The sequence below is a fragment of the Oncorhynchus mykiss genome, chromosome 10, assembly GCF_057628025.1.
Source record: "Oncorhynchus mykiss isolate SJ-2025 chromosome 10, ASM5762802v1, whole genome shotgun sequence".
Taxonomy (NCBI): domain Eukaryota; kingdom Metazoa; phylum Chordata; class Actinopteri; order Salmoniformes; family Salmonidae; genus Oncorhynchus; species Oncorhynchus mykiss.
The window spans coordinates 72803025-72822500 of NC_143031.1; the positions used below are offsets into that span (position 1 = coordinate 72803025).

A 19476-nucleotide genomic window follows, 5' to 3' on the forward strand; every position below is an offset into this window, starting at 1 on the left:
TAGAGTGTGTGTGAGTTTAGTTCATGCTGACCAGGCCCTCTTCTCTGGGTGTGTACAACACTTTGTTCTGTGACTCAGATGTCATGACAGTGTTAATCTCCCCATAACAACTGATTTGGGATCAGTTTCTAAGTGCATTAGTGAGTAAACAGACTGAGTTAAAAAGGCAAACACACACACACACACACACACACACACACACTAAATACCAGCCAGACTACCGCTGCACGCGACTCATTGGCGCAGTACGAAAGAGGGTCATTACGCAACATTTCAATATGCTCCTAAAATACATCCTCTTGACTCTCTTGTGTCTCATTAACACCCATTGGTGGTTACATCCAACACTTCATACTAGAGACACACCATGTTCCTAACTTTAATCTGGCTCATCTCATACCAGTACAATTTGCCTCTAAAATATAAAGTTCAGGATTTATGCCTGTTTAGAACTGGAGTCAATGTATCAGGATCAGGCTTTAACACCAGAGATGACAGAGAGAGGGCAGGAGTGTGAGAGGGCAGGAGTGTGAGAGGGCAGGAGTGTGAGAGGGAAGGGGTGTGTGAGGGAAGGGGTGTGAGAGGGCAGGGGTGTGAGAGGGAAGGGGTGTGACAGGGAAGGGGTGTGAGAGGGCAGGAGTGTGAGAGGGAAGGGGTGTGAGAGGGAAGGGGTGTGAGAGGGAAGGGGTGTGAGAAGGCAGGGGTGTGAGAGGGAAGGGGTGTGAGAGGGAAGGGGTGTGAGAGGGCAGGGGTGTGAGAGGGCAGGGGTGTGAGAGGGAAGGGGTGTGAGAGGGAAGGGGTGTGAGAAGGTAGGGGTGTGAGAGTGAAGGGGTGTGAGAGGGCAGGGATGTGAGAGGGAAGGGGTGTGAGAGGGTAGGGGTGTGAGAGGGTAGGGGTGTGAGAGGGCAGGGGTGTGTGAGGGAAGGGGTGTGAGAGGGCAGGGGTGTGAGAGGGTAGGGGTGTGTGAGGGAAGGGGTGTGTGAGGGTAGGGGTGTGTGAGGGTAGGGGTGTGAGAGGGTTGGGGTGTGGTAACTGGTAACCTACAGCATAATAAATGTTGCTAATGTCAAGATTAGTGGCGGTGGTAAGTCCTGTTCTGCTCATCTACTCTTCCATGGCGACATGCGTAGTGTCATAATGCCCATCGTGCTAACCAGGGCCCTGCCCAATCACCAATACCCAGTGACTCACTAGGAAGATTACACACTGCACACACACACACATACACTCTTGCATGTACACATACCCAGGAGCACACATACACACCCACGTGCGTACGCACACAGCATCGTTGGCTGAGACCATGAAAACCTTTAAAATTACCTCAACATTTGATTTGCTGTAAAATTAAATGAATATTGGCAGAAATAATTGTAGAAATGTGTGAAAATAAAAGCGTTAAGTTCAACGATGGATATCCATTAAATGAGATGAAAATGTTCACAATTATTTCTGTCAATATTCACTTCGGTAATTTTACCGCAAATCAAGCATGTTTATCTCTTAATTGTAAAGGTTTTCATCACAGCTGTAAAAGTAGGGCACCAACATTACATTTCCAATAGTCTGCTCCCACCTTGTGGACAATAGGAATGTTGCGGCGTTTGTCCTGTGGATTTCCCCAAGTACTTTATGTAAGGCACTTTCTTTTTGTGGATTTGGTGGTGGGATCGGATAACCTGTCCTACATAAAACAGCTGCAGTTCACACACACACAGGGGTTTTGTACACTTTACACGTGTAAGGGGTATGTACCATGACAGTAATAAGCAACACATTGTTGTCTCAGTCAATGTACAGCGTGTATATTCACTGCTGTTTTCTTCTATCACTTGGAATGAAATGTGTACGTCCCCCTCTGACGTTATCTATTTCAACATGCATGTCTTTATCGGGTGACCTTGGCCAAGCATCCCTACCCCATCCCTACCCCTCACGGTAGCTGAAACAATTAGGCCCTTATAAAAATAAATAGAAAATACGTTGCTTGCAAATCTACACAATGCAAGACATTGAATTTGGAATCAAAGTCGTTTAAAACCGAGCTCTACTAAGCAGCAATCTCTTTCTCGGCCTCTGCGACTGTTGCCAGGAGCCGGAGATAGACCGGTGACGTCCAATCATCTGCACAGCCCTCTCCTCTTTTCCTAGTTTGAGAGGGCTGGAATTACATGACATCATTTAAAGAGCGCCCCCGTACCACCAACGAGGAAAAAAATAAAACTTGAATCCTCACTCCTCCATCTTCCCACGAGCTGGAAGAGAAAACACCTGAGGGTCGTTTGCCATTGGGACGCTTTCCCTTCCCTTGTCGATATCGCGCAGCCTGTACCATTATTGGATCTGCCGCGGCGGTATCCCCGATAGTATCGGATTCGGGGAGGGGCGTTCTCTCCGCACGGGGAATGGCGGAGCAGCAGGCTGGAGTGCTGAGGATTCAGTGTGGGAGAGAGATGGGGATTTAGCACAATAAGATAGATCCCAGTCCTCTCTGTTTTCCACTCTCTCTCTCTCTGTTATCGTTCTAAATCTCTGCTGCCCCTGGCCATGGATCCAGAGAAAACGTTGACGTTCTGCCTTGGACTCAAAGCAGAGGCGGTATGTTGACTTACAGATTTTGTATTATCAACATCTTCGCTTGATGTGATTGCTGTGAGTTATGGTGATTTTGTCAACAACTGGGCAATATTATACTGCAGGGGTAGTAGGATACTGTGAATGCCGCCGTGATGTTTTCTAATAAATGTTCCTAGCTTGCAAGGATTTGTTGTTATTACCGTCGCTTCAGTGGATATCTGTTATTGTTGGAAATAATTAAATTGATATTGCAAAAAATATTTAGGCTTCACAAGACGAAGGTTTTATGGACAGTCTGAAGTTCAAGTTTTTCCTAAATCAGGCCTTTTGAGCATAGATAGACTTGTTGTACAGCACACACACAACTGCATGATTATCCTTCCATTTACGTTTTAATTTAAGACGTGTTGCTGATATCTGAAAGTTGATTTCCTCATCTCATTGTCTGGAAATTAATTTGCTGTAATGCACCAAAGAATGACCTCAATGTTACACAGCCCATAATTAAAAGTGCTTTTAGCTCCCAACCCTCATAATAAAGGTAATTTATAACCCCTCTGCCAATGGTGAAATACTATAGTGCTGATTCAATGAGCTATAGGCCTCGGGACGGGATAATGCAGGGCTGAAGCCCCTGGGCCACAGGGGGCAACAACAAAACAACAACTATGAAGGAAATACAGTGCATTCGGAAAGTATTCAGACCCCTTGACATTTTCCACATTTTGTTACTTTACAGCCTTATTTCGAAAATGTATCAAATAAAATAAAATCCTCAGCAATCCACACACACTACCCCATAATGGCAAAGCGAAAACAGGCTTTTATATGTTTTTGCACATTTATTAAAATGAAAAAACAGAAATACCTTACTTATATAAGTATTCAGACCCTTTGCTTTGAGACTCCAAATTGAGTTCAGGTGCATCCTGTTTCCATTGATCATCCTTTTGATGTTTCTACTACTTGATTGGAGTCCACCTGTGGTAAATTCAATTGATTGGACATGATTTGAAAAGGCACACACCTGTACGTATACGATCCCATAGTTGACAGTGCATGTCAGAGCAAAATCAAACCAAAGAGGTCGAAGGAATTGTCTGTAGAGCTCAGAGACAGGATTGTGTCGAGGCACAAATCTGGGGAAGGGTACCAAAAAATTTCTGCAGCATTGAAGGTCCCCAAGAACACAGTCGCCTCCATCATTCTTAAATGGAAGAAGTTTGGAACCACCAAGACTCTTTCTAGAGCAGGCCACCCGGCAAAACTGAGCAATCGGTAGAGAAGGGCCTTTGACAGGGAGGTGAAAAAGAACCCGATGGTCACTCTGACAGAGCTCCAGTGTTCCTCTGTGGAGATGGGAGAGCCTTTTAGAATGAGAACCATCTCTGCAGCACTCCACCAATCAGGCCTTTATGGTAGAGTGGCCAGATGGAAGCCACTCCTCAGTAAAAGGCACATGACAGCCCACTTGGGGTTTGCCAAAAGGCACCTAAAGACTCTCAGACCATGAGAAACAATATTCTCTGGTCTGATGAAACCAAGATTGAACTCTTTGGCCTGAATTCCAAGCGTCACATCTGGAGGAAACCTGGCACCATCCCTATGGTGAAGCATGGTGGTGGCGGCATCATGCTGTGGGGGTGTTTTTCAGCGGCAGGGACTGGGAGACTAGTCAGGATCATTGGCAAAGATGAACGGAGCAAAGTACAGAGAGATCCTTGATGAAAACATGCTCCAGAGTGCTCAGGACCTCAGACTGCGGTGAAGGTTCATCTTCCAACAGGACAACGACCTTAAGCACACAGCCAAGACAACGCAGGAGTGGCTTCAGGAAAAGTCTCTGAATATCCTTGATAGGCCCAGCCAGAGCCGGGACTTGAAGAATGGGAGAAACTCCCCAAATACAGGTGTGCCAAGCTTATAGAGTCATAGCCAAGAAGACTCGAGGCTGTATTTGCTGCCAAAGGTGCTTCAACAAAGTACTGAGTAAAGGGTCTGAATACTTATGTAAATCTGTTTTTTATTTTTTGATACATTTTGCTTTGTCATTATGGAGTATTGTGTGTAGATTTATGATGGAAAAAAATTCATGAATTGTTGAATAAAGCTACAGTAACAAAATGTGGAAAAAGTCAATACTTTCTGAATGCACTTTTTTATTTTTCCTTTATGAGTGTAGGCAGCCTGCTGCTGCCTGCTGCCGCTCTGCTAATCATCAGATGGGGGAGGACAGGAGGTAGGGGGCCCACGTGGGTAACTGGGGGGCCCTGCCTTGATTGGGTAACTGATTATTAAATACATTTAAGTAACTGTATTATAATTAAACGTGACTGGTCAATTGTGTGAATAATGGTCTGGGCCCAAAATCATAGGGGGCCCAATAGGCAAAAAAAACAGCAACAAGAAACAAATTATGTAATTTTTTTAAATTATAATTTTTATACAACCACAGGAGCCCAATCTCAATGTTCAAAATACACCAGAGAGCATAATTTAGCCCCAGAGAATCAACAGTTTATCCCAATAAAGCACATACAGGTATCTGCCAAAATGAAGGAAACAGCAACATAAAGTGTCTTAATGGGGTGTTGGGCACCACGAGCCAGAACAGCTTCAATGCACCTTGGCATAGATTCTACAAGTGGACCTAAACCAACACCAGAACATATATTCATATCCCTTGTTTACTCAAGTGTTTCCTTTATTTTGACAGTTACCGGGAAGGCCACAGTTTGGGCAACATTCACACCAAATATCAGCTCCAGCTTGTTGGTATGTGACCATAGACATATAATCCATAGAAGGGCAATGGGTCGGATGGCGGCGGGGCAGGGGGCTATAAAAAAACAAAGGCCTGGGGGGGCCTATGATTTCTTACTCCGGCCCTGTATAGGCCTAGAGGTCTTCTCAGCATGGCTAAACACACTGTATATACAGAACAGTGTGTTGCGAGTCAGCTACTAGAATATGTGCAATTACCGTTCTCAAGAGGATCTTTACATTGATTGTAGGCTTAGTTGTAGTGGGTAGTAGTCATGTGTTAGTGTGTATGTTAAAAAAGTTATCTCCGATTGAATACACTCACTAAGAAGAAAACTCCATTATTGTAGGTGTTTACTATCATAGCTGAATTTCTCGCTCGCTCGCACGCACACACACACACACACACACACACACACACACACACACACACACACACATACACACACACACACACACACTGTTGACTGTCCATCAGGCATTGTGCTATGAACGTTCCTAATCATTTATCTTCTGATGATAATAATATATCTGTTGAGGAGGACAATGTTTCTTCATAACTTCCACTGGTCACTGTTGAAGTGGTCTTAGCTAACGGTCTCTTCTGCCACAACAATCAGCTCCTTTGTATCTGTCCAGGATGCTCCTGCGGTCACATTAGCTCGTAGAAAAAAGGCTTCCAAAAGGGTTCTTCGGCTGTCCCCATGGGATAACCCTTTTTGGTTCCAGGTAGAACCCTCTGTGGAAAGGGTTTTCTGTACATGGAACCCAAAAGCGTTCTACCTGGAACCAAAAAGGGTTCTTCAAAGGGTTCTCCTATGGGGACAGCCAAAGAACCATTTCAGGTTCTAGATAGCACCGTTGTTTCTGAGTGTATAGCCTATTGTGTAAGAGGTGCCTGGGTTAACCAGGTCTCCCCTCAGTCTGGCCTGTTTTCTTACTCTCTTTACAGGTCCATCATATCTCACAAGGCCAGCCAGCCACACACACACACACACACACACACACACACACACACACACACACACACGCACACACACACACACACACACTGGTGAACAGGCAGGAAGTGAGGAAGTGTGTTAAGCTGTTTGTCTCGCTGTATGTCTGTGGCTTTGCGCCGTGGTTAGGTGTTAGTGTGGGAGACATCTACAACTTGTAGTAGAGGTGTCTTGTGGTTTTTAACATGGTCTCGGGGGATGATTGAATGACCTCTTCAGATCCAGTAATGTATGATGTATGATGTGGTGGGCTAAACCACAGACTCTCAACTTTACAGAGTGGAGGCCAGTGATAATACACGATTTCTCTTCCTGTAGATAAGACTGTTTGGCTGCCTGAAATCCCCTCCTATGCCTGTGAAAGGCATTTACTGAGTTGTCGTTGCCGATCACTCCCAGTCAGTAGGTACAGTAGGTCTTATGCTCCCAGTCAGATACAGTAGGTCTTATACTCCAGGTCAGATACAGTAGGTCTTATACTCCCAGTCAGATACAGTAGGTCTCATACTCCCAGTCAGATACAGTAGGTCTCATACTCCCAGTCAGATACAGTAGGTCTCATACTCCCAGTCAGATACAGTAGGTCTTATACTCCCAGTCAGATATAGTAGGTCTTATACTCCCAGTCAGATACAGTAGGTCTCATACTCCCAGTCAGATACAGTAGGTCTCATACTCCCAGTCAGATACAGTAGGTCTTATACTCCCAGTCAGATACAGTAGGTCTCATACTCCCAGTCAGATACAGTAGGTCTCATGCTCCCAGTCAGATACAGTAGGTCTCATACTCCCAGTCAGATACAGTAGGTCTCATACTCCCAGTCAGATATAGTAGGTCTCATACTCCCAGTCAGATACAGTAGGTTTTATACTCCCAGTCAGATACAGTAGGTTTTATGCTCCCAGTCAGATACAGTAGGTCTTATGCTCCCAGTCAGATACAGTAGGTCTCATACTCCCAGTCAGATACAGTAGGTCTCATACTCCCAGTCAGATACAGTAGGTCTCATACTCCCAGTCAGATATAGTAGGTCTTATACTCCCAGTCAGATACAGTAGGTCTCATACTCCCAGTCAGATACAGTAGGTCTCATACTCCCAGTCAGATATAGTAGGTCTTATACTCCCAGTCAGATACAGTAGGTCTTATACTCCCAGTCAGATACAGTAGGTCTTATACTCCCAGTCAGATACAGTAGGTCTCATACTCCCAGTCAGATACAGTAGGTCTTATACTCCCAGTCAGATACAGTAGGTTTTATGCTCCCAGTCAGATACAGTAGGTCTTATGCTCCCAGTCAGATACAGTAGGTCTCATACTCCCAGTCAGATACAGTAGGTCTCATACTCCCAGTCAGATATAGTAGGTCTCATACTCCCAGTCAGATACAGTAGGTCTCATACTCCCAGTCAGATATAGTAGGTCTTATACTCCCAGTCAGATACAGTAGGTCTCATACTCCCAGTCAGATACAGTAGGTCTCATACTCCCAGTCAGATACAGTAGGTCTTATACTCCCAGTCAGATACAGTAGGTCTCATACTCCCAGTCAGATACAGTAGGTCTTATACTCCCAGTCAGATACAGTAGGTCTCATACTCCCAGTCAGATACAGTAGGTCTTATACTCCCAGTCAGATACAGTAGGTCTCATACTCCTAGTCAGATACAGTAGGTTTTATGCTCCCAGTCAGATACAGTAGGTCTCATACTCCCAGTCAGATACAGTAGGTCTTATGCTCTCAGTCAGATACAGTAGGTCTCATGCTCCCAGTCAGATACAGTAGGTCTTATACTCCAGGTCAGATACAGTAGGTCTTATGCTCACAGTCAGATACAGTAGGTTTTATGCTCCCAGTCAGATACAGTAGGTCTCATACTCCCAGTCAGATACAGTAGGTCTCATACTCCCAGTCAGATACAGTAGGTCTCATACTCCCAGTCAGATACAGTAGGTCTTATACTCCCAGTCAGATACAGTAGGTCTTATACTCCCAGTCAGATACAGTAGGTCTCATACTCCCAGTCAGATACAGTAGGTCTCATACTCCCAGTCAGATACAGTAGGTCTCATACTCCCAGTCAGATACCGTAGGTCTCATACTCCCAGTCAGATACAGTAGGTCTTATGCTCCCAGTCAGATACAGTAGGTCTTATACTCCAGGTCAGATACAGTAGGTCTTATGCTCACAGTCAGATACAGTAGGTCTCATACTCTCAGTCAGATATAGTAGGTCTCATTCTCCCAGTCAGATACAGTAGGTCTTATAATCCCAGTCAGATACAGTAGGTCTCATACTCCCAGTCAGATATAGTAGGTCTCATACTCCCAGTCAGATACAGTAGGTCTCATACTCCCAGTCAGATACAGTAGGTCTCATTCTCCCAGTCAGATATAGTAGGTCTCATACTCCCAGTCAGATACAGTAGGTCTTATACTCCCAGTCAGATACAGTAGATCTCATTCTCCCAGTCAGATACAGTAGGTCTCATACTCCCAGTCAGATACAGTAGGTCTCATACTCCCAGTCAGATACAGTAGGTCTCATACTCCCAGTCAGATACAGTAGGTCTCATACTCCCAGTCAGATATAGTAGGTCTCATACTCCCAGTCAGATACAGTAGGTCTTATATTCCCACCAGATACAGTAGGTCTCATGCTCCCAGTCAGATACAGTAGGTCTCATACTCCCAGTCAGATACAGTAGGTCTCATACTCCCAGTCAGATACAGTAGGTCTCATACTCCCAGTCAGATACAGTAGGTCTCATACTCCCAGTCAGATACAGTAGGTCTTATACTCCCAGTCAGATACAGTAGGTCTCATACTCCCAGTCAGATACAGTAGGTCTCATACTCCCAGTCAGATACAGTAGGTCTTATACTCCCAGTCAGATACAGTAGGTCTTATACTCCCAGTCAGATACAGTAGGTCTCATACTCCCAGTCAGATACAGTAGGTCTCATACTCTCAGTCAGATACAGTAGGTCTTATACTCCCAGTCAGATACAGTAGGTCTCATACTCCCAGTCAGATACAGTAGGTCTTATACTCCCAGTCAGATACAGTAGGTCTTATACTCCCAGTCAGATACAGTAGGTCTTATACTCCCAGTCAGATACAGTAGGTCTTATACTCAATTCTACAGTAACCAGTTGACAGTCCTGCTGACACTGTTGACAACATCTATCTTGCTCTCAGTGGTAATCGCATCAATCTGTCAATACTGCAGTCTTCATCCTTGTTACATCTTGAGTCAAGATGGACTGGAATAAGTTGCAACCAACCTAAAGAGCAATTCTTCTTTTTCCCCCCTCTCTCAGCCAATCACAATTTCCAATGTGTTGGGATACATCTTACTTTAACTCTGAACCTGACCCAAAAAAAACCTGAAAGCTGTTGCCCATCAACAGAGTTACAGTTGACAGTTTGTTGATAGATCTGTAGAACACATATAGGGAACTATCCAAATATAGTGTGACCAAACAATGGGATACAAGATTATCTAGATGTTTTCTAAAATCTCTGGTATTCTGTTCACACTGTCCAGTAACAGTACATTACTATCTTCACTCCTCTAACCAGGCTGACAACTGCTGTTAGTGGTCCTGCCGTCTACAGAGTGGGGTTTCCAGTCCGGAGCTGCCTGTGTAATGTTTATCCCAAACTAGTCTCACACTCCTCTGCTACGGCTGTGTGTGTCCCTCTGTGTGTGTGTTGCTCTGCTACTGTTTGATCAATACCTGGCACAGACGCCAGCTGCTTGTCCTCCCCCTGTACTCTACTGCTGCTGCAGTGCCTCACTTTGTTAGAGAGCAGCAGGAGTTGGATGGATGGAGACTACTAGGAGGACTCTGGGTCAACCCTGATAGGGTGTAATAGTGTGTAGTAGTGTGTAGTAATGTGTAGTAAGTAGTATGTACTAGTTTATAGTAGTGTGTAGTAGTGTGTAGTAATGTGTTGTAATGTGTAGTAGTGTGTAATAGTGCGTAGTAGTGTGTAGTAGGGTGTAGTAGTGTGTAGTAGTTTGTACTAATGTGTAGTAGTGTGTAGTAGTGTGTAATAGTGTGTAGTAGTGTGTAGTCGGGTGTACGTTTGTAATAGTCTGTAGAAGTTTGTAATAGTGTGAAGTAGGGTGTAGTAGTGTGTAGTAGTTTGTAATAGTGTGTAGTAGTGTGTAGTAGTTTGTAATAATGTGAAGTAGGGTGTAGTAGGGTGTAATAGTGTGTATTAGTGTGTAGTAGTGTGTAATAGTTTGTAGTAGTTTATAATAGTGTGTAGTAGTGTGTAATAGTGTGTAGTAGTTTGTAATAATGTGTAGTAGTGTGTAGTAGGGTGTAATAGTGTGTATTAGTGTGTAGTAGTTTCTAATAGTGTGTAGTAGGATGTAGTAGGGTGTAGTAGTACTAGTCAGACATGTAGAGTAGCTACAGTTTTGACTATGTGTGAAGGTTAAAATGGAGGATTTCCCTTACTAACTGATTTGAAATCAGTCATTGTCATTAGCTACTGACTAGTTTCTGTTAGCCTGCACTAGTACCCTCAAACTACACTCTGGACCTCCAAGACAGTCCACTGCTTTTCTTCATTGTTCCCCTCTAATCCTGGGACACCAGGTGGGTGCAATTAATTATCAGGTAGAAAACCTCCTAAACATGTTAAGGTCTAATAACCCTGATCTAGTGTACGATTGGGGCTCCATTATGCAATGTGCTTTTTGGTGATATGGGATGACACCAATACAGTGCAGGCTCAGATGATAGGCCTAGTACCAAATCTACCAAATCTATGTGTGAGTTCAAACAGTGCTGGGGGGAGAGATGCAGTGCTGGGGAGAGAGATGCAGTGTTGGGGAGAGAGATGCAGTGTTGGGGGGAGAGATGCAGTGTTAGGGGGAGAGATGCAGTGTTAGGGGGAGAGATGCAGTGTTAGGGGGAGAGATGCAGTGCTGGGAAGAGAGATGCAGTGTTGGGGAGAGAGATGTAGTGTTGGGGAGAGATGCAGTGTTAGGGGGAGAGATGCAGTGTTGGGGAGAGAGATGCAGTGTTGGGGGGAGAGATGCAGTGTTAGGGGGATAGATGCAGTGTTAGGGGGAGAGATGCAGTGTTAGGGGGAGAGATGCAGTGCTGGGAAGAGAGATGCAGTGTTGGGGAGAGAGATGTAGTGTTGGGGAGAGATGTAGTGTTGGGGAGAGATGCAGTGTTAGGGGGAGAGATGCAGTGTTAGGGGGAGAGATGCAGTGTTGGGGAGAGAGATGTAGTGTTGGGGAGAGAGATGCAGTTCTGGGGAGAGAGATGTAGTGTTGGGGAGAGAGATGTAGTGTTGGGGAGAGAGATGCAGTGTTGGGGAGAGAGATGCAGTGTTGGGGAGAGAGATGCAGTTCTGGGGAGAGAGATGCAGTGTTGGGGAGAGAGATGTAGTGTTGGGGAGAGAAATGTAGTGTTGGGGAGAGAGATGTAGTGTTACGGAGAGAGATGCAGTGTTGGGGAGAGAGATGCAGTGTTGGGGAGAGAGATGCAGTGTTGGGGAGAGATGCAGTGTTACGGAGAGAGATGCAGTGTTACGGAGAGAGATGCAGTGTTAGGGGGAGAGATGCAGTGTTAGGGGGAGAGATGCAGTGTTAGGGGGAGAGATGCAGTTCTGGGGAGAGAGATGCAGTGTTGGGGAGAGAGATGTAGTGTTGGGGAGAGAGATGTAGTGTTACGGAGAGAGATGCAGTTCTGGGGAGAGAGATGCAGTGTTAGGGAGAGAGATGCAGTGTTGGGGGGAGATGCAGTGTTACGGAGAGAGATGCAGTGTTACGGAGAGAGATGCAGTGTTAGGGGGAGAGATGCAGTGTTAGGGGGAGAGATGCAGTGTTAGGGGGAGAGATGCAGTGTTAGGGGGAGAGATGCAGTGTTAGGGGGAGAGATGCAGTGTTAGGGGGAGAGATGCAGTGCTGGGGGGAGAGATGCAGTGTTAGGGGGAGAGATGCAGTGTTAGGGGGAGAGATGCAGTGCTGGGAAGAGAGATGCAGTGTTGGGGAGAGAGATGTAGTGTTAGGGGGAGAGATGCAGTGTTAGGGGGAGAGATGCAGTGTTAGGGGGAGAGATGCAGTGTTGGGGAGAGAGATGTAGTGTTGGGGAGAGAGATGCAGTTCTGGGGAGAGAGATGTAGTGTTGGGGAGAGAGATGCAGTGTTGGGGAGAGAGATGCAGTGTTGGGGAGAGAGATGCAGTTCTGGGGAGAGAGATGCAGTGTTGGGGAGAGAAATGTAGTGTTGGGGAGAGAGATGTAGTGTTACGGAGAGAGATGCAGTTCTGGGGAGAGAGATGCAGTGTTGGGGAGAGAGATGCAGTGTTGGGGAGAGAGATGCAGTGTTGGGGGGAGATGCAGTGTTACGGAGAGAGATGCAGTGTTACGGAGAGAGATGCAGTGTTAGGGGGAGAGATGCAGTGTTAGGGGGAGAGATGCAGTGTTAGGGGGAGAGATGCAGTGTTAGGGGGAGAGATGCAGTGTTAGGGGGATAGATGCAGTGTTAGGGGGAGAGATGCAGTGCTGGGGGGAGAGATGCAGTGTTAGGGGGAGAGATGCAGTGTTAGGGGGAGAGATGCAGTGCTGGGAAGAGAGATGCAGTGTTGGGGAGAGAGATGTAGTGTTAGGGGGAGAGATGCAGTGTTAGGGGGAGAGATGCAGTGTTGGGGAGAGAGATGTAGTGTTGGGGAGAGAGATGCAGTTCTGGGGAGAGAGATGCAGTGTTGGGGAGAGAGATGCAGTGTTGGGGAGAGATGCAGTGTTACGGAGAGAGATGCAGTGTTACGGAGAGAGATGCAGTGTTAGGGGGAGAGATGCAGTGGTAGGGGGAGAGATGCAGTGTTAGGGGGAGAGATGCAGTTCTGGGGAGAGAGATGCAGTGTTGGGGAGAGAGATGTAGTGTTGGGGAGAGAGATGTAGTTTTACGGAGAGAGATGCAGTTCTGGGGAGAGAGATGCAGTGTTGGGGAGAGAGATGCAGTGTTGGGGAGAGAGATGCAGTGTTGGGGGGAGATACAGTGTTACGGAGAGAGATGCAGTGTTACGGAGAGAGATGCAGTTCTGGGGAGAGAGATGCAGTGTTGGGGAGAGAGATGCAGTGTTGGGGAGAGAGATGCAGTGTTGGGGGGAGATGCAGTGTTACGGAGAGAGATGCAGTGTTACGGAGAGAGATGCAGTGTTAGGGGGAGAGATGCAGTGTTAGGGGGAGAGATGCAGTGTTAGGGGGAGAGATGCAGTGTTAGGGGGAGAGATGCAGTGTTAGGGGGATAGATGCAGTGTTAGGGGGATAGATGCAGTGTTAGGGGGAGAGATGCAGTGCTGGGGGGAGAGATGCAGTGTTAGGGGGAGAGATGCAGTGTTAGGGGGAGAGATGCAGTGCTGGGAAGAGAGATGCAGTGTTGGGGAGAGAGATGTAGTGTTAGGGGGAGAGATGCAGTGTTAGGGGGAGAGATGCAGTGTTAGGGGGAGAGATGCAGTGTTGGGGAGAGAGATGTAGTTTTGGGGAGAGAGATGCAGTTCTGGGGAGAGAGATGTAGTGTTGGGGAGAGAGATGCAGTGTTGGGGAGAGAGATGCAGTGTTGGGGAGAGAGATGCAGTTCTGGGGAGAGAGATGCAGTGTTGGGGAGAGAAATGTAGTGTTGGGGAGAGAGATGTAGTGTTACGGAGAGAGATGCAGTTCTGGGGAGAGAGATGCAGTGTTGGGGAGAGAGATGCAGTGTTGGGGAGAGAGATGCAGTGTTGGGGGGAGATGCAGTGTTACGGAGAGAGATGCAGTGTTACGGAGAGAGATGCAGTGTTAGGGGGAGAGATGCAGTGTTAGGGGGAGAGATGCAGTGTTAGGGGGAGAGATGCAGTGTTAGGGGGATAGATGCAGTGTTAGGGGGAGAGATGCAGTGCTGGGGGGAGAGATGCAGTGTTAGGGGGAGAGATGCAGTGTTAGGGGGAGAGATGCAGTGCTGGGAAGAGAGATGCAGTGTTGGGGAGAGAGATGTAGTGTTAGGGGGATAGATGCAGTGTTAGGGGGAGAGATGCAGTGTTGGGGAGAGAGATGTAGTGTTGGGGAGAGAGATGCAGTTCTGGGGAGAGAGATGCAGTGTTGGGGAGAGAGATGCAGTGTTGGGGAGAGATGCAGTGTTACGGAGAGAGATGCAGTGTTACGGAGAGAGATGCAGTGTTAGGGGGAGAGATGCAGTGGTAGGGGGAGAGATGCAGTGTTAGGGGGAGAGATGCAGTTCTGGGGAGAGAGATGCAGTGTTGGGGAGAGAGATGTAGTGTTGGGGAGAGAGATGTAGTTTTACGGAGAGAGATGCAGTTCTGGGGAGAGAGATGCAGTGTTGGGGAGAGAGATGCAGTGTTGGGGAGAGAGATGCAGTGTTGGGGAGAGAGATGCAGTGTTGGGGGGAGATACAGTGTTACGGAGAGAGATGCAGTGTTACGGAGAGAGATGCAGTGTTAGGGGGAGAGATGCAGTGTTAAGGGGAGAGATGCAGTGTTAGGGGGAGAGATGCAGTGTTAGGGGGAGAGATGCAGTGTTAGGGGGATAGATGCAGTGTTAGGGGGAGAGATGCAGTGCTGGGGGGAGAGATGCAGTGTTAGGGGGAGAGATGCAGTGTTAGGGGGAGAGATGCAGTGCTGGGGAGAGAGATGCAGTGTTAGGGGGAGAGATGCAGTGTTAGGGGGAAAGATGCAGTGTTGGGGAGAGAGATGCAGTGTTAGGGAGAAAGATGCAGTGTTGGGGAGAGAGATGCAGTGTTGGGGAGAGAGATGCAGTGTTAGGGGGAGAGATGCAGTGTTAGAGGGAGAGATGCAGTGTTAGGGGGAGAGATGCAGTGTTAGGGAGAGAGATGCAGTGTTAGGGAGAGAGATGCAGTGTTAGGGGGAGAGATGCAGTGTTAGGGGGAGAGATGCAGTGTTAGGGGGAGAGATGCAGTGCTGGGGAGAGAGATGCAGTATTAGGGAGAGAGATGCAGTGTTAGGGGGAGAGATGCAGTGCTGGGGAGAGAGATGCAGTGTTAGGGGGAGAGATGCAGTGTTAGGGGGAAAGATGCAGTGTTGGGGAGAGAGATGCAGTGTTAGGGAGAAAGATGCAGTGTTGGGGAGAGAGATGCAGTGTTGGGGAGAGAGATGCAGTGTTAGGGGGAGAGATGCAGTGTTGGGGAGAGAGATGCAGTGTTGGGGAGAGAGATGCAGTGTTGGGGGGAGATGCAGTGTTACGGAGAGAGATGCAGTGTTACGGAGAGAGATGCAGTGTTAGGGGGAGAGATGCAGTGTTAGGGGGAGAGATGCAGTGTTATGGGGGATAGATGCAGTGTTAGGGGGAGAGATGCAGTGCTGGGGGGAGAGATGCAGTGTTAGGGGGAGAGATGCAGTGTTAGGGGGAGAGATGCAGTGCTGGGGAGAGAGATGCAGTGTTAGGGGGAGAGATGCAGTGTTAGGGGGAAAGATGCAGTGTTGGGGAGAGAGATGCAGTGTTAGGGAGAAAGATGCAGTGTTGGGGAGAGAGATGCAGTGTTGGGGAGAGAGATGCAGTGTTAGGGGGAGAGATGCAGTGTTAGGGGGAGAGATGCAGTGTTAGGGGGAGAGATGCAGTGTTAGGGAGAGAGATGCAGTGTTAGGGAGAGAGATGCAGTGTTAGGGGGAGAGATGCAGTGTTAGGGGGAGAGATGCAGTGTTAGGGGGAGAGATGCAGTGCTGGGGAGAGAGATGCAGTATTAGGGAGAGAGATGCAGTGTTAGGGGGAGAGATGCAGTTCTGGGGAGAGAGATGCAGTGTTGGGGAGAGAGATGTAGTGTTAGGGAGAAAGATGCAGTGTTGGGGAGAGAGATGCAGTGTTGGGGAGAGAGATGCAGTGTTAGGGGGAGAGATGCAGTGTTAGGGGGAGAGATGCAGTGTTAGGGGGAGAGATGCAGTGTTAGGGAGAGAGATGCAGTGTTAGGGAGAGAGATGCAGTGTTAGGGGGAGAGATGCAGTGTTAGGGGGAGAGATGCAGTGTTACGGAGAGAGATGCAGTGTTAGGGGGAGAGATGCAGTGGTAGGGGGAGAGATGCAGTGTTAGGGGGAGAGATGCAGTTCTGGGGAGAGAGATGCAGTGTTGGGGAGAGAGATGTAGTGTTGGGGAGAGAGATGTAGTTTTACGGAGAGAGATGCAGTTCTGGGGAGAGAGATGCAGTGTTGGGGAGAGAGATGCAGTGTTGGGGAGAGAGATGCAGTGTTGGGGGGAGATACAGTGTTACGGAGAGAGATGCAGTGTTACGGAGAGAGATGCAGTGTTACGGAGAGAGATGCAGTGTTAGGGGGAGAGATGCAGTGTTAAGGGGAGAGATGCAGTGTTAGGGGGAAAGATGCAGTGTTAGGGGGAGAGATGCAGTGTTAGGGGGATAGATGCAGTGTTAGGGGGAGAGATGCAGTGCTGGGGGGAGAGATGCAGTGTTAGGGGGAGAGATGCAGTGTTAGGGGGAGAGATGCAGTGCTGGGGAGAGAGATGCAGTGTTAGGGGGAGAGATGCAGTGTTAGGGGGAAAGATGCAGTGTTGGGGAGAGAGATGCAGTGTTAGGGAGAAAGATGCAGTGTTGGGGAGAGAGATGCAGTGTTAGGAGGAGAGATGCAGTGTTAGAGGGAGAGATGCAGTGTTAGGGGGAGAGATGCAGTGTTTTGGAGAGAGATGCAGTGTTAGGGAGAGAGATGCAGTGTTAGGGGGAGAGATGCAGTGTTAGGGGGAGAGATGCAGTGTTAGGGGGAGAGATGCAGTGCTGGGGAGAGAGATGCAGTATTAGGGAGAGAGATGCAGTGTTAGGGGGAGAGATGCAGTGCTGGGGAGAGAGATGCAGTGTTAGGGGGAGAGATGCAGTGTTAGGGGGAAAGATGCAGTGTTGGGGAGAGAGATGCAGTGTTAGGGAGAAAGATGCAGTGTTGGGGAGAGAGATGCAGTGTTGGGGAGAGAGATGCAGTGTTAGGGGGAGAGATGCAGTGTTGGGGAGAGAGATGCAGTGTTGGGGAGAGAGATGCAGTGTTGGGGGGAGATGCAGTGTTACGGAGAGAGATGCAGTGTTACGGAGAGAGATGCAGTGTTAGGGGGAGAGATGCAGTGTTAGGGGGAGAGATGCAGTGTTAGGGGGAGAGATGCAGTGTTAAGGGGAGAGATGCAGTGTTATGGGGGATAGATGCAGTGTTAGGGGGAGAGATGCAGTGCTGGGGGGAGAGATGCAGTGTTAGGGGGAGAGATGCAGTGTTAGGGGGAGAGATGCAATGCTGGGGAGAGAGATGCAGTGTTAGGGGGAGAGATGCAGTGTTAGGGGGAAAGATGCAGTGTTGGGGAGAGAGATGCAGTGTTAGGGAGAAAGATGCAATGTTGGGGAGAGAGATGCAGTGTTGGGGAGAGAGATGCAGTGTTAGGGGGAGAGATGCAGTGTTAGGGGGAGAGATGCAGTGTTAGGGGGAGAGATGCAGTGTTAGGGAGAGAGATGCAGTGTTAGGGAGAGAGATGCAGTGTTAGTGGGAGAGATGCAGTGTTAGGGGGAGAGATGCAGTGTTAGGGGGAGAGATGCAGTGCTGGGGAGAGATATGCAGTATTAGGGAGAGAGATGCAGTATTAGGGAGAGAGATGCATTATTAGGGAGAGAGATGCATTATTAGGGAGAGAGATGCAGTGTTAGGGAGAGAGATGCAGTGTTAGGGGGAGAGATGCAGTGTTACGGAGAGAGATGCAGTGTTATGGGGGATAGATGCAGTGTTAGGGGGAGAGATGCAGTGCTGGGGGGAGAGATGCAGTGTTAGGGGGAGAGATGCAGTGTTAGGGGGAGAGATGCAGTGCTGGGGAGAGAGATGCAGTGTTAGGGGGAGAGATGCAGTGTTAGGGGGAAAGATGCAGTGTTGGGGAGAGAGATGCAGTGTTAGGGAGAAAGATGCAGTGTTGGGGAGAGAGATGCAGTGTTGGGGAGAGAGATGCAGTGTTAGGGGGAGAGATGCAGTGTTAGGGGGAGAGATGCAGTGTTAGGGGGAGAGATGCAGTGTTAGGGAGAGAGATGCAGTGTTAGGGAGAGAGATGCAGTGTTAGGGGGAGAGATGCAGTGTTAGGGGGAGAGATGCAGTGTTAGGGGGAGAGATGCAGTGCTGGGGAGAGAGATGCAGTATTAGGGAGAGAGATGCAGTATTAGGGAGAGAGATGCATTATTAGGGAGAGAGATGCATTATTAGGGAGAGAGATGCAGTGTTAGGGAGAGAGATGCAGTGTTGGGGAGAGAGATGCAGTGTTGGGGAGAGAGATGCAGTGTTAGGGGGAGAGATGCAGTGTTAGGGGGAGAGATGCAGTGTTAGGGGGAGAGATGCAGTGTTAGGGGGAGAGATGCAGTGTTACGGAGAGAGATGCAGTGTTAGGGAGAGAGATGCAGTGCCCAGTGCAGCCTGGCCAACAGAGACCCAACGTCAGCTGACAAAAGGCTGACTGCTCATTTGCATGTTTGGTGACATGCCGTCCGGTCAGACTGAGTCGGGTGTAAAAAAACAGCCCAGTGTCTCCGTCCATGCGAGCATTGTGTCCTCTGTGGCTGGACCCCCGCAGCCCACTGCAACACTAAACAGATAGGCATTTTCCTTTTACTGTTATGCAACCGTCCTCCTGTCTGTCTGAAATGTACACACACAGGCATTGTGTTGCGTTGCGTTCCGTTGTGTGTTTGAGGTAGACGTGCCGAGTACAATGGAGGTATTGTATCCGGGGGTTGTAAGCGTGAAGTGGGCTCGCTCACTGATTTCCAATGCAGATGGACTCTGGTATCTGGGATGATAGCACGCTTACAAGTGATCACAATCGCATGGCTCTTTTTTGGTTATGCAAATCCTTTAGCCAATATGTGCTTTTGACTTGATTAATGACTAACCCTTTCTACAGGAACTGTCCTGTTCCACAGTTCATGTGAATGCTGGGTCTGTTCAGTAGGAATAACATGTTTTAACTGTGGTCCATCAGGGAAGTTAGTACCAACTAAACTTGCTCAATAAGAACATAGATTTTTCGTTTTCCCTTGCAACATGTACCCTACTACTGAACATAACCCTGTCTGTTAGGGCCTGTCTGTCTGTAAGGGCCAGTCTGTCTGACTGTCTGTCTGTAAGGAGGTGCCA

At 48.0% G+C, this 19476-nt stretch overlaps 1 protein-coding gene across 1 annotated transcript in view; it reads left to right on the forward strand.

Annotated features, from left to right (window-relative positions):
• The first annotated feature begins 2158 nt into the window (after nucleotides 1-2158).
• LOC110534566 (uncharacterized) overlaps nucleotides 2159-19476 on the forward strand; it is a 26906-nt gene continuing 9588 nt past the window's right edge. Inside the window, exon 1 of the mRNA XM_036933859.2 lies at nucleotides 2159-2598. Coding sequence (XP_036789754.2) covers nucleotides 2548-2598 — 51 coding nt within the window. The 5' untranslated portion in view covers nucleotides 2159-2547. The remainder of the gene's footprint in view (nucleotides 2599-19476) is intronic.